General features: G+C 51.1%; 2 protein-coding genes across 5 annotated transcripts in view; one reads left to right on the top strand and one right to left on the bottom strand.

The window, feature by feature from the left end:
• Positions 1–253: 253 nt before the first annotated feature.
• On the bottom strand, positions 254–4,562 carry LOC122364975 (testis-expressed protein 264-like). Of its 4 annotated transcripts, none has more exons than XM_043335813.1 (5): positions 4,167–4,562; positions 2,603–2,890; positions 2,022–2,243; positions 1,370–1,547; positions 254–1,013 (listed from the first exon to the last, which is right to left on the bottom strand). In XM_043335813.1, the coding sequence occupies exons 2-5, from the start codon at positions 2,858–2,860 to the stop codon at positions 913–915; spliced, it is 759 nt and encodes a 252-aa protein (XP_043191748.1). In that variant the 5' UTR covers positions 2,861–2,890; positions 4,167–4,562; the 3' UTR covers positions 254–912. The 4 variants fall into 4 exon arrangements, with proteins under 4 accessions (XP_043191748.1, XP_043191746.1, XP_043191749.1 ...); XM_043335811.1 differs by having other exon boundaries at positions 4,199–4,522; XM_043335814.1 differs by having other exon boundaries at positions 3,925–4,173.
• Positions 4,563–4,917: 355 nt separating this feature from the next.
• Positions 4,918–14,142, top strand: part of LOC122364997 (nascent polypeptide-associated complex subunit alpha, muscle-specific form-like) — a 14,490-nt gene continuing 5,265 nt past the window's right edge. Inside the window, exons 1-4 of the mRNA XM_043335855.1 lie at positions 4,918–5,079; positions 11,288–12,614; positions 13,106–13,363; positions 13,593–14,124. Of these exons, the coding sequence (XP_043191790.1) occupies positions 11,300–12,614; positions 13,106–13,363; positions 13,593–14,124 (2,105 nt within the window). The 5' untranslated portion in view covers positions 4,918–5,079; positions 11,288–11,299. The remainder of the gene's footprint in view (positions 5,080–11,287; positions 12,615–13,105; positions 13,364–13,592; positions 14,125–14,142) is intronic.

Below are 14,142 nucleotides of genomic sequence, written 5' to 3'. Positions count from 1 at the left end.
TTGTTACTCTTCATCTCCCTCCCCCTCCCCTCGTTCATTGCGGAAATATCTTGACTAGGTCCCTTCGTGACTTCGTAATTCCCGGGCAATGGACGAGGCATTGCCGCAACCTGGCCGCTTGGAACGGCGTGAGAGTTCCGGTTAGCGATTGGTGCATAATCCAAACCAACCAACCAACCCTTCGTGACTTCACTGAGAACTAAAAGGTCCTTGTGTAGACAGAACAGAGTCGAGCGCCGAATTAAAAATAGCGTATCTCTCTAGGGCTTTATTAAAGCAAGGCCGATCACTACTGGCCTTCAGCTTTTACAATTACATGATGATGTCGATACACAAGACGAAAACGAGCAGCAGTAAAACTTGTGATTCGCCGGCGCTTGAATATGGGCTGTAAGCGATGCAATAATGCGTAACTACAGGGTTTTATGTCGTTAGGTATCCTGTTGTTAGGCTGTTCACTATGTTAAAGCCTAGCTTTGTTTTTGAAGACATTTTCTTGGAATAAAGAGCTCCTCCACCAGCTTCAGCAGCAACTATGGTAATGTCGGCAACAGATCGGGGAATGGGAATGGCAGAAAATAGCGCGGTAGGCGCTGTAGCATGTTTTCATAGATTATCATCGCAATTGCACTCTAAGACGGAATGTTAGCGGGGCATGTTTTCTGGTGTTGAAAGCACAAAGTCGCTGATGAAAGCAGCTCCACGAGCTCCTCAGTGCACTAACTGCACTAGGTCGCAGCTCGAGCACCCACCACCGCGAGTTGACGCCGCGCTCACAGCGGCCGTGGAAAGCCGAGCGGAAAGACAGAGATCCGTTCCCAGCGGTCCCAGGTCGGACAGGCGCCGCGGATGGGCCGATGCGCACCGCTAGACCCGGTCAGAGGTGCGGTACACACGTCCGGGACGGTGTGTTTACCGGGCGTCACCGCCGGCAGTCAGGCCGAGGTCCTCGAACGAAGAGGAGCCCGAGGATCCGCCGCTGGCAGCCGCCGCCACCGGCCGCTCGCCGCCGCCTGTCGTCAGACACAGCCGTTAGATGATACCGACTATCAAGCAGAAAAAAGGTTTCGTAACGCTACACACGCTACGATACAAAACACGGTTGTTTGATGCATCCGCAGTTGTCACCACTCTAAAGTCAAGTGACAATCGCTAAACCAAAACACTTGTTCCAGGCTTTGTTTACATTCGAGCTGAACATTGACCACACCCATCAGCTATCTTCCACTTTCACCCTTTGCACACATCTTCTACTCATCGGTAAGTTCATTATTATCTCTCGTCCAGCACACTCCTCCTCCTCCCGCCGACCCTCGAAGCCCCACGTCACAGGCACTAGACAGTCGTGAACCGTTCACTGTTGACATACCTTCAGTGCCGGAGCGTTCTCCCTCATCCTCAGTGGTCAGCCGCCCGTCCGAGTCCATTGCCGGCTCCTCGGTGGCCTCAGGCACCAGGAAATCCTCCTGACGGGTCAGCGGCGCCACGAACCGGATCTCAGAAGAGTCGTACAGCTCGATCATCGGCCACGCGCACAGACTCTGCTTCTGTGGGACGGAGCGGCAAACGGGTCAGACTCCGTGGGAGACTGGAGAGTCACAGGTCAGATTGCGTGCGTGTGGGGGCAAGGAACAGACTGTTTTTAGGACCTTGGGTTAGACTATGGGACCTGTCAGTCTGCGTATGGGGACACTGGTTAAGACAGCGTGGGACAGAATGCGCGCTTTGTCGGTCAGACTGGGTTATTGAGAATGGTTTGACACGATGGGAAACGCAGACTAAGAGATCGGTCAGATGAGTGAGACACCGGACAAGTGTCATATTGTGTAAGAGACGGAGTACAAGACAAAGCTCGATACTAGTTAAAGAGGAAACGGGTCCGACCATCAACTAGCTGTAACAAGATCGGACTACGCCCCTGTGACACATGCAGACTGGAATGCACATCTGACTCATACTCTCCTCGCCGCATGTGGATGAATCAGCCATTACGACCCAGACTTCTCCACCCAGTATCGTACCTTGATGTACTCCTTCAGCGCCGGGTAGACCTTCCAGATGGCCAGCACGATGGAGAAGGTGGCCCGGAATGGGAACGACGCCAGCACAGCGTGCTCGATGGCCGGGAAGGTGGCCACCTGGAAGCCGTGCTGGGTGACGCGCTGGCGCACGCCGGCCGGCTCCGGCGTCACGCCGTCACTGAGAATGGCGCCCACCGCGTACCGCAGCTCGTGCGAGCTCACCTGAGGGACGGCGAAAACATAGATGATACATGGGGGCCGGTCTGGCGATTGAGCGCAGGGAGCGTCAGGGACAGGGGCCGCGGGGTAACCCGTAACAGTGAGGGGGAGATGGAGGGGGGATTCGGAACACGGTCAATACCGAACCGAAAACGAGTAAAAGCTCGGTTGCAGGTATCTCACTCCAACGACATTCCGGTTCTTGGGCACAAACATGCAAACAACAAAAATAGCGTCACGTTATCTGAGGGATAATACAATACTGCTAGCAATAGCAAGATGTAATATTGTAATACATTGCAGATACAGATTAATTCACCAAACCTAAGTAAGCAAAAAGGATACAACGGAGAAAGACTCACCGCCTCTGGGTCATCGTAATATAACCCGATGGTCTTTAGCTCCGGAGCGATGCTGTAAATCTCCGTGAAGAGGTGGCCGCAGCCCTTGTAGGGTCCGCGGTTGAATTTGTAGCAGACCGTCAGTTCGCGGAACGGCGGGGCGCCCGTTTTGACCTCGACCTCGCTGAAGAGTCCGAGGTGTCCGAGGAACACCAGCAGGGTGACTATAATGAGCACAGCCAGGCCGATGCAGACCAGAATCATACCGCCAACCTCCATCGCTTACAGATTTGGATGGCAGGCTCAGATCTGCAAATAAATGACCTCGGTCAAGGAGAGTTGGCAACAATTGTGCATCAGAGCATGTGACAGCATACTATAGATATAATTATAATTGGTGTCAAGTGATTATGCTAATTAAAACCAACAACTGTTTGGTTAACCCTTGCCAGCTGACACAGTGAGGAATGCAGCCTGGATATCATTTATTGAGGTTGCCATGCTTTGTAGTCTAGCCAGAGGCCATGAGAGCATATGGTCAGGATTCTTCTCTGCATTGCCCAATGGCCAACACAACAACAGTAAGTTGAAGTTGATGATGCGCAAGCACAATGGCACCATGGCTTAAGATGCAATAGACCAAAGGTGGCTTAAGATGCAATAGGTTGCCACATATTTTCTCCCCTATCCATGTCAACAAGAGCCAAAAAAACTATTAATTGTTAAGTGTGATCACATAAAATCCCTAAAACAGAACTATTCGTTGTAGTACTAAAAGAGGAGCCACACTTTTTTGCAACCAAGGAAAGGCACTGGAGTTCAAGTTTAGGTTGTAGGTTGTAGGTTTTAGGCAAGTTTTAGGTAGTACATTTTAGGTTGTGTAGGTTGTAGGCTTTAGGTTGTTCATTGAGGTTAATGTAAGGCAAGGTTTGGTTAGGTTTGGTTTGGTTTGGTCTGATTTTGATTTGAAAGTGTATCTGGGTATAGCACCTGTCCTTGGTTACAAAAAAAAAACAAGTTTGATGCCTGCATTATGGCTAGGTATCCTATTCACATTTCATATTACAACAAGGGTTTCTACTTTATTGCACACTTGATGGCACATCATGCGATATCAAGTTACATGATTATTACTTAATAATAATTTTATTTGTGATTTTTTACCAATTATTTCAGAAAATGAATGTTATAAATCAAGCAGAATAACAATAAGGTGTACTGACTGGAACTCTCACACTGTTCCAAGCAGTCACCAGTCAGGCAGTGACAATGCAATGTACATTGCCAGGCAATCAAACCTGAACCCGGATGGCCGAATCTGAACCTAGAGGCAAGGAACTTACCCCTAGACCAGAATGCTCCCCCAATTTGGGGTGGGAGACAGGCCGGGTGTCCGGGGTCGGGCAGAGGGTCGAGGACCGGATCCCCAATCGGGATTCCTTTATCAGTATCTGTACCAATTGCACATTGCAATGAGACATATTGATATATAAATTAAAATGCCAACAATTGCCACGCATAGTTTGAGTTCAGCCAGACCCTAGCCACTGTTGGTAAAAAGAGCAACGACAAGGAAGTTACTTACGCTCCCCGCTCCAGCACGCCGTCACAGCTCACCTCCCCGATGCTTTGAGAGCTTTGAGAAACAAAGAACCCCGAAATTGTTCTCGGGCGCGAAAGCGTAGAGCACGTGCGGGCACGTGGTTCCTGAGTTTATTTACACTCTAACAATTTAGTAGCCTAAATCATTTTGGTCATTTTGTAACACATACGCGGGATTTGTCGAAGTTGCTGGACAAAACTTATTCCCCGTGCGAAACAACAATCAAAATAAAAATCACGAAAAGCCATAACGACAAAGACAGATTGACCAAAATACTATAAATGCTTCAACAACATTTTATTTTATTTGCGATTGCCGTGAGTACTCTTTCAAAATCATTCAAGCTGTTAATAGCAAGGCATTATAGTATGTTGTTTTAATGGGTAAATAATATAACATGCATTTAAGATAGTTTTGATTTGTTAATTGGTTCTATACCTGACGTCATCAAAATTTGATAAAACTTCATTTGTTTTCATAGCTTATGGCCAAAACGCTGCTATTTTTGCATTTTTGGTAATTTGTTATCAATTTTTGAGTCCATACGCTTAATACATTCTTATATTCTGATCGGATTTGAACTCAATACGACAAACACTACACGCAATGCCCAAATCAAAGACTCGTTTTCATCGCAGTTTTTGTGACGTTTTCGAATAAATTATTCTTTGGCTGATTGGTATTTTTTGATTGTGCGAGATGGTTCACACATTTCTCTTCTCACACAACTCTTGAATTTGGAATATACCTATAGTAATCCTGTGTGATTTTTATGTCAGTTGCTGAGCTTCTGTAGATTATATATTTATATAACCAATCATCACGGAAACCTGGTGCATTTCATTTAACCTTAATGAAGCATTCATTCAATATTACCACCCGATAATAGGAAAAGGTTGGTTTATGAGTATCAAAGATTTGTTTGATTCTTACATTTTTCAATTCGCCATTTGGTGTTATTTCTTGGCCTTCATTTACTGGGTAGATCCACCAGTGCCCTGATTCACTGCCTGGCACTGCAGCATGCTGCGCTGCCGTTTGGTTTATATAGCCTTGTGCGCTGCTGTATTAGTGTTTTGTTTGAGACGAATTCGGCTCGATGTTTCAGCATTGCGAACATCAGGGTTGATTGTATTAATGCTACAATGGAACCTCAATGCACCGCTGCACTCAGTTCGCTGTGGTGAAACAGTGCCCAGAATGTTTATCTTTGTGTTATTTTGAAGTTGTTTGCTGTTGAGAATGCTGCAATGCCTTAGATGCTGGCACAGTACCTAATTTGTCGCCACCAGTGGGATTTGAGGTAAATATTTACTTTAGGTCCGCAATATTATTTTAACAAGAAAAAATGCACATTCTTACACTATTTGATGTCCTGAATTCAGATATGATGCTTAAATGCATCAAAAATGTAAAATAAGGTACTAAAACCCCAGCACATTACACCGCACTGCTGTACAATACACACTGAAGAAAGCACGCTTCCGCGACAAAAACGAAACATACAACGCTACCCTATAAAAGAAAAAAATGATGCTGATATTCATTAGTTTTTGACGTTATGAAAATGACGTCATAATACCAAAGCACAAGAAAAACGGTGAATAAGAAAGAGAAAATATTTAGCAAAGGTAATAGAGCATGAGAAAATGATCAGAACATAACCAAACCTTACCTAACCTGACCTACTGATGTTTGCCTACTGGGGGAAAAGGAAAAAGTGACTTGCATGAATAGATTGCAAGCAATGGTAAGTCAAATATTTTTAGGTTAAGTGGTTATGCATCAGGCTTCAGGCCTTCGGCCTGAAGCCAGATACACAACCACTTAACCTAAAAATATTTGACTTACCATTGCCTGTAATCTCTCCTAAGGCATTGCCTTCGGCACTGCACCGCTCCGCCTCGATTATTTTGACGTCACTTTCCTTACAATTTATTATCATCCGTGATTTCGCTCAACCTTGGTTGGACCATTTGTAGCGGGTGCGCCGCGCAGACACGTGCAGTTCCGGTCGGAGGTGGGGCCGTTGGTGGTGATACTGATGATACTAGTGTACTGGTGCTTTTAAATTGGTTTCTAGAAGAAATAAGTATCAGAAATGAAATCAGGAGGTCTTAGAGTATCGTGTGAATGACTTTTATTTACCCCTCTGTTTTGCGGACCTAAAGTAAATAAATACCGGATTTGAACCTACATCTCCATCTTGACAGTTGACACAGAGCTGAAATATCCAAATATCTTGTCTGAATGTTGATAGAATGCACTGTAACTTCTTAGTTCTTACCACCTGTTGGATTCCAACCTTTGTTCTCCATATTATTTGCACAATGTCAAAAATTGGTAGGTATGTAATTGTATGCTTCTCCTGCCCTGCCAGACAAATTTCTTCTGTTGATCAAAAATGCTGCTTTGATAGTCGGTTTCAGACAAATTGATTGGTGGTCATTTCAGATCCACAGCATGTCACATCACACTGCCTTCAGCACTTTATGGGGAAGTTCAACTGCTTTATTATTCCCCCAGCTTGTTGATTGATGAAAGATTTGTGACAATATGTTGTGGGGTTTATTCAATTTTGAGCACAGAGTGCAAATGTCAATTTGCACGTAGCATAGGTTCTTAAAAATGAGGCTAGATGAAGGGTTGCCATTTTAAATGGCTATTTTTGTTTTGCTGGTACCTATTAATACATTACATAGGTAGGGTAGGTACCTTATTACATGAATGGCAAGGACCCTACCACCACATGCTCACTGTGATGTGCATCCTTTGTGATACAGTTAGAAGTATTTAAAGCTCATCATTTTCACTCTTTTTGTGCCCAGCCTATGGTATCCCAATTCCATTTCAATTTTGAAGCAAATTTTTTGTAAAATACCTTTGCACTAAATTAAAAATGTAGTAGATCAATTGATGCAGGACCAGAAGTGACATGCGAGCAGTGGAGGGCTCATACTTCACCTGACACATTTTCAGCTCATTACTCACTCAATGTATTGAGTATTTTTCTGAGGAATCTGCTGAATGTTTCCCAGTGCCTCATATTTCCTTGCACAGTGAAAAACTGGCACAGCTGCTCAGCACTGTTAACCCTCGCCGGACCTATTGGTTTTCTACATACGCGCCGGCCGAGGGGGGGGGGCGGGTACGACCCCCCCCCCTCGCCGTATCGCCCCTGGTGGAGCTAGCGCGTCGCGGAAAAAACGAGCGTGTGCGCCGTTACGAGATGCAGAGATTGGTACCCGATTTTAAGGTCCTAGGTCAACCGGTGACCTCTGAGGTCAGGTCAAGTGCCCCAAGGTACGGTTCAGTTTTTGGTGAATAACTTCGCAAAAAAACGGCCGCAGAGCCGCGATTTTGGCAGCATCGTGTTCGCCTCGCTCAGGCGCGTCGAATGATATACTTTTTGTCCGGGTCAGGTCAACTTGGGGTGTTGACCGCAGGTCAAGGTCAGGTCAGCACCCCCCAGGTCACGAAGTTGGTCGAAAGAGGTCATGTCGCATATCATTCGATTCGGCAGGTCTTCCTGAGTCCATTGGTGGCTTTCCCGACTCGCTAGCTCAATTTGATCAAGAGTTATTGACGAAAAACTAATATGACCTTGATGACGTCATTAATGACGTCACGCAAGGTCAACATTGCAAAAGTGACGCATCTAACCTTGCAAGGAGTGCACCAAATCACGATTCTGTGTGCTTGAGATAGTTGCAGATCGTTCCCGGCGCCAGAATAGCAGTTTTCATTTTTCCCTATTGACTTATAATGGTGAGGTCACGAAAATGACCTGACCTCATATGACCTTTAGGAAAAATCCGAGATATACAAGTTGTGAGACTCATAATGGATACTAGATCCCGCAAGTTTCATTTCCCTGTGACATCTCCTCTGGCAGTGAGGGCGTTGCGAAGTTGCGACATCTGGAGACCGTGCAGAGGTTCACTTATGACGTCATAGGTCAGTGACCTGACCTGACCCAAAAATGCGGTTGGTGTCAAAAGATGCGGCTTGAATCAAAGGTCAGGTATGCCAAGTTTCAGCTCTCTATCGCCAGCGTGATCGGAGCTATCGCGAAAAAACCCTATGGGGGGGGCGGCACCCGCCCCCCCCCCTCGGCCGGCGAGGGTTAAGCCATGTGTTGGAATGCATCTGTAATCAGAGCTGTGATACCAGAATGATAGTGAAACTGTTTTATTTTAGCTTTGACACAAATTCTTAAGTGCTCCATACTGGCTGTAAGACGATTCCAGGACAAATCTTCGTATGGCATTTCTTCGTCGCGCAATTCTTCGTCCGCATTTCTTCGTCCGCAAATCTTCGTCGGCGCATTTATTCGTGTCGCATAACTTCGTCTCGCATTTCTTCGTAAGCGCAAATATTCGTAGCGCATTTTTTCGTATCCGCATTTCTTCGTACGCGCATTTCTTCGTCAAGCATTTTTTCGTCCACGCATTTCTTCGTTTACGCAAATCTTCGTCCGCATTTCTTCGTCCACGCAAATCTTCGTCTGCGCATATCTTCGTCCGCAAATCTTCGTCCCCGCAAATCTTCGTCCGCAAATCTTCGTCCGCATTTTTTCGTCCACGCATTTCTTCGTCTACGCAAATCTTCGTCCGCATTTCTTCGTCCACGCAAATCTTCGTCCCGGCAAATCTTCGTCCGCAAATCTTCGTCCGCAAAACTTCGTCCGCAAATCTTCGTCCGCAAATCTTCGTCCGCATTTTTCGTCCACGCATTTCTTCGTCCACGCAAATCTTCGTCCGCAAATCTTTGTCTGCGCATATTTTCGTCCGCAAACCTTTGTCTCCGCTATCTTCGTCTCCGCAAACATTCGTCCACAAATGTGGTTCAATAAAACCATGAAGAAATATCAGACCATCAAGTGATTGACGAATTTAATGCATGGAATGGATGATAGAAACTTTTGAAGTCAGGTAGATGAGGTCTGTCAGGTGAAGCTATTGTATTTGGGAGCCGAGAATTCAAACATTCCATATCATTTGTGTCCCGGACATTCTTTTTTCGCGGTCGATCAATGACATTATAATCTCTTGTACCCTCGCCGGCATAGGCGGCGGAATGGGGAGGGCACCGGGGCACCGTTCCCCTCTTTAATTTTGGCCTTTTAACAGTAGCCCTATGGGCGTTGCATGGAAAGAATGGGACTAAAAGTCGGCAGTGCCGTCCCCCCCCCCCCCCTAATTGAAGGTGTTCCGCCGCTACTGCTCGCCGGACCTATTTGTTTTCTACATACACGCCGGCCGAGGGGGGGGGGGGCGGGTGCGACCCCCCCCCCCCCCCCCCATCGCCGTTTCGCCACTGGTGGAGCTAGCGCGTCGCGGAAAAAAAACGAGCGTGTGCGCCGTTACGAGACGCAGAGATTAATACCCGATTTTAAGGCCTTCTAGGTCAGGGGTCGGCTTACGGCCCGCGGGCCGGATCCGGCCAGGAGGGTGACGGTTGGATCCGGCCCGCGACCACCTGACGTCCGGCCCGCGGCTGGTATCATCGACTTACATCGTGTTCCGGCCCGCGGTTCCTTCAGAAATCGACTCCGATATAAAAGTGACTCAAATGTGCTTTGGCACAACAGTTCTTCCTTCGCACACTTCATGAGTTCATAAACACCATTTGCGGGTGTTTTTGTCTAATTCTACTTCTAGACAAAACTTGCGCGGGCCGGACGTCAGATGGTCGCGGGCCGGATCCAACTGTCACCCTCCTGGCCGGTTCCGGCCCGCGGGCTGTAAGCCGACCCCTGACCTAAAAGGCCTTAAAATCGGGTATTAGCCTCTGCGTCTCGTAATGGCGCACACGCTCGTTTTTTTCCGCGACGCGCTAGCTCCACCAGTGGGGAAACGGCGATGGGGGGGGGTCGTACCCGCCCCCCCTCGGCCGGCGTGTATGTAGAAAACAAATAGGTCCGGCGAGTAGTAGCGGCGGAACACCTTCAATTAGGGGCCGGGGGGCAAGGCGCTGCCGACTTTTAGTCCCATTCTTTCCATGCAACGCCCATAGGGCTACTGTTAAAAGGCCAAAATTAAAGAGGGGAACGGTGCCCCGGTGGCGGTGCCCTCCCCATTCCGCCGCCTATGCCGGCGAGGGTACAAGAGATTATATTGTCATTCATCGACCGCGAAAAAAGAATGTCCGGGACACAAATGATATGGAATGTTTCAATTCTCAGCTCCCAAATACAATAGCTTCACCTGACAGACCTCATCTACCTGACTTCAAAAGTTTCGAACATCCATTCCATGCATTAAATTCGTCAATCACTTGATGGTCTGATATTTCTTCATGGTTTTATTGAACCACATTTGTGGACGAATGTTTGCGGAGACGAAGATAGCGGAGACAGAGGTTTGCGGACGAAAATATGCGCAGACAAAGATTTGCGGACGAAGATTTGCGTGGACGAAGAAATGCGTGGACGAAAAATGCGGACGAAGATTTGCGGACGAAGATTTGCGGACGAAGTTTTGCGGACGAAGATTTGCGGACGAAGATTTGCCGGGACGAAGATTTGCGTGGACGAAGAAATGCGGACGAAGATTTGCGTAGACGAAGAAATGCGTGGACGAAAAAATGCGGACGAAGATTTGCGGACGAAGATTTGCGGGGACGAAGATTTGCGGACGAAGATATGCGCAGACGAAGATTTGCGTGGACGAAGAAATGCGGACGAAGATTTGCGTAGACGAAGAAATGCGTGGACGAAAAAATGCTTGACGAAGAAATGCGCGTACGAAGAAATGCGGATACGAAAAAATGCGCTACGAATATTTGCGCTTACGAAGAAATGCGAGACGAAGTTATGCGACACGAATAAATGCGCCGACGAAGATTTGCGGACGAAGAAATGCGGACGAGGAATTGCGCGACGAAGAATTGCCATACGAAGATTTGTCCGGTTACGCTGTAAGACCCTTGTCATGGTTTGGCATTTGACAAGCTCAGCACTCAGCAGTATTGTTCCCAAAGTTACAGGTACTGTTGGTAATCACTAGTCGTTGATGCCAACATTCATGGGTCACTGGTCCATTGTTTGGGATCGGCAGTGCCCTGGTTTGTCTTACCGTTATGTCCATTCCTGTTTGCAGAGTTGGCCGGAGATGGATCCCAGGGAGGGGATACCGTTCGGCTGGCCGCCGGAGAGTGTGCGCCGCCGGCCGCCGCCACCTCCGGCCGAGTATCTGGCGGCCCAGTACCACCCGCCGCCGCCGGGCCTGTACCCGCCCCACTCGCTGGCCGGCGCGCCGCCGCCGTACGCCGGTCTGCATGAGCACGAGCTGGGCGGCGGGCCGGCGCCGGCGCACTACCCGCCGCCGCCGGACCCGTTCTTCCAGGCGCCGCCGCCGCCGCCGCCGCCGCCGGCCGAGCGGCTACTCTACCAGGAGGAGCCGTACTACATGCCGCTGCACGAGCCGCCGCCGCTGCCGCCGCCGCAGCACCAGCAGCATTACATGCTGCAGCCGGACGAGCTGCACGGCCTGCGCCTGCAGCACGGCCGACTCGGCCCGCTCGGCGGCCACGACGGGCCGCTGCAGCGCCACCTCAGCTCGCCGGCCGGCCTCCTGTCGGCGCCGCCGCCGCTGCCGCCCGTCTCGGCACCGTTCCACGCCAGCACGGCGCCCTCGGCGCTGCGCTTCTCACCGCGATTGGCCGCGTTTGGCGCCGAGCCTGAGCACGAAGGGGACGGCGAGTTTGGTACAGCGCGTATCAGTGACAACCTGGCGGCCCATCTCAGTCAGATGGAGGCCCCGCCGCCGCAGCTGGAGCCGAGTCCGCCGCCGCCGGCCGCGGCACCCTCCTTCCTCAGCACTCTGTTCGGTGGCTGGCGCGGCGACGCTGCCACGGCCGACTCCGGCCTGCCCGTGTCGTTCGGGGTGAAGCCGGCAGACACGCCGCCGTCGCCGCCGTCCACGCCAGTTGCCGACATGATCCAGGAGCTGGGTGTGACGGTGGCGGCGCCGGCCACTCCGGAGCCGGCGCCCGCCAGTCCGATACCGACTCCCGTGGTCGTGACGCGCGCTGAGCCGGCTCGTCCGAGCTACTCGGCCGTATTGGCCAAGCCGCGGCCGCCGCCGGCCCCTCCGGCCGCCGCGCAGCGGTCTGTGGACTCGGGATCGGCGGCTGGGCGTCAGCAGAGTGGTGGGCCTCGCGGGCAGACGGCGCGCGCCGGCGAGTCGGAGGGCGGTGGCTCACGGCGCGGCGGCCGCGGTGGACGCCGCCGCCGCTCCTCGGCAGACACGGTGACCAGGGCAGCGGCGCGCAGCTCTCCAGCTGGAGGAACCCCTGCGCGCCAGCCGGCGGCCGCCGCCGCCCGGCCTGCCCAGGAGCAGCAGCCGCCGCCACCACCACAGGTGCCCGGCAAACCTGCAGATACCAGCAAAAAGAAGAAACGGAGCGGCAAATCATCACGCTCTGGTGAGTTATTTGCGGAACATTTGGACAATACTGAGTGCTCTGCCGGAAAATGCTCCATATCTTTAGAAATTATGCAGGCTCGTCTTGCAAAGTTTTAACGGCTACTCGATGATATGAAAATCTAGGTTACTTTGTCGTAAATTAAGTGGCGAGCTGCTTTTGCGATGCCTGGTAGTAATTCTCGAGCAAACCTGTTGACATGCCATACATTCTTGCAGAAGTCTACGGATAAACTCACTGATTCAAAAGGACTGGGAACCTATCGCTTCTAGTTGCAATCTCGTTAGCTTCACCTGATAGCTTTGTCGCATATTTGTGATGCTTCCGGCATTCTGTGCGGGGCTCCTGTCGAGCTCGTGCCTGATGTCTGATTACGGATCAATGAGTCGCGTATGACGGCGCGGTCGATCCGCCCTGATCGACCAAGATGTGCGCCGGCAGATAGGTCCTCTGCGGTGCTGTGGTCTGAAGGAGTACTGCTCTCCCCACAGAGTCCTCCGACTGCTCGGTGGCCGGCCGGCGCGCCGAGACGCTCAACAACAACCCGGACCGGGCGCAGCCGACCGTGCAGCGCCGGCCGCTCAACTATAACAACAACCTGGGCGCCTCATCCACCCTGGGGCCGGCGCAGACCCATGTGCACGCGCCGCCGCCGCCGCCCGCCGCCGGCGACACCAAGAAAATCGACGTCAATGTCGGCAAACAGAAAAACTGCGCTGGGAAAACGTCCAACGAGAGCAAGAAAGTCGGTAAGGATTTTTGACCTGTCGTAAAACTGACATTTCACACAACTTATTTGTTTTGGCCGCGGTGTGTCGTTTCTCAGCTCACTTGTAATTTTTGTTTCGAGTTTGGTAGACTCGGTTATTTAAGTCATTAGTGGTGCAGCTATGCTGGTTGGGTTGCGCCATATTTCGCTTTATTGACAATCGTTTGTTGAACCGCTTGTCCTGACCGATTTCCTCCTTCATGGCACAGCTGAGGAGACGATGGACAAGCCGGACAACAAGACGTTGTCGCAGTCGCGGGGCTCCCAACCGCTCAACCTGCTCACACCCGGCGGTGCCGCCAAGTCGGAGCGTGTCAGCAAGGAGCTGGCGTTCCGCGCGCGGCCGGGCCGGGCGGGCGGCCGCGGCCGGCGCGAGGCCGGGGAGCCGACCTCGGACCTGCTGCGCCGGCTGGCGGCTCAGTTGACGCCGGGGGTGGCGCTGGTGGGCACGCTGCTCGCCTGGCTGGCGCACCTGGTGTGTGACGTGACGCTCATGTCGTCCCGGCTGCTCGGTGTGCTGATACTGTCTGTGGCGGAGGCGGGCCGACTGCGCGCCTGTCGCGCCGCCGGCCGCGCCCGCGCCGCGGTCACCTCCCGACTGGCGGCGATACGCGACTGGTGGAGCCGGCCGGCCGCCTCCGGCACATCCGGCTCCGGACTGACGGCCAATATCTCCCTGCCGGCCACCGGCGAGGACGCCATGAAACGACTGCTCGCCTGCAAGGATAAGGACCCGTACAGGTGAGGGACGGCGTAGTC

Source organism: Amphibalanus amphitrite, unplaced genomic scaffold (assembly GCF_019059575.1).
Source record: "Amphibalanus amphitrite isolate SeventyFive unplaced genomic scaffold, NRLGWU_Aamphi_draft 000710F_arrow, whole genome shotgun sequence".
Lineage (NCBI taxonomy): Eukaryota > Metazoa > Arthropoda > Thecostraca > Balanomorpha > Balanidae > Amphibalanus > Amphibalanus amphitrite.
The sequence above is the reverse complement of the archived record's forward strand: the minus strand, read 5'-3'. Positions and strand labels throughout refer to the sequence as shown.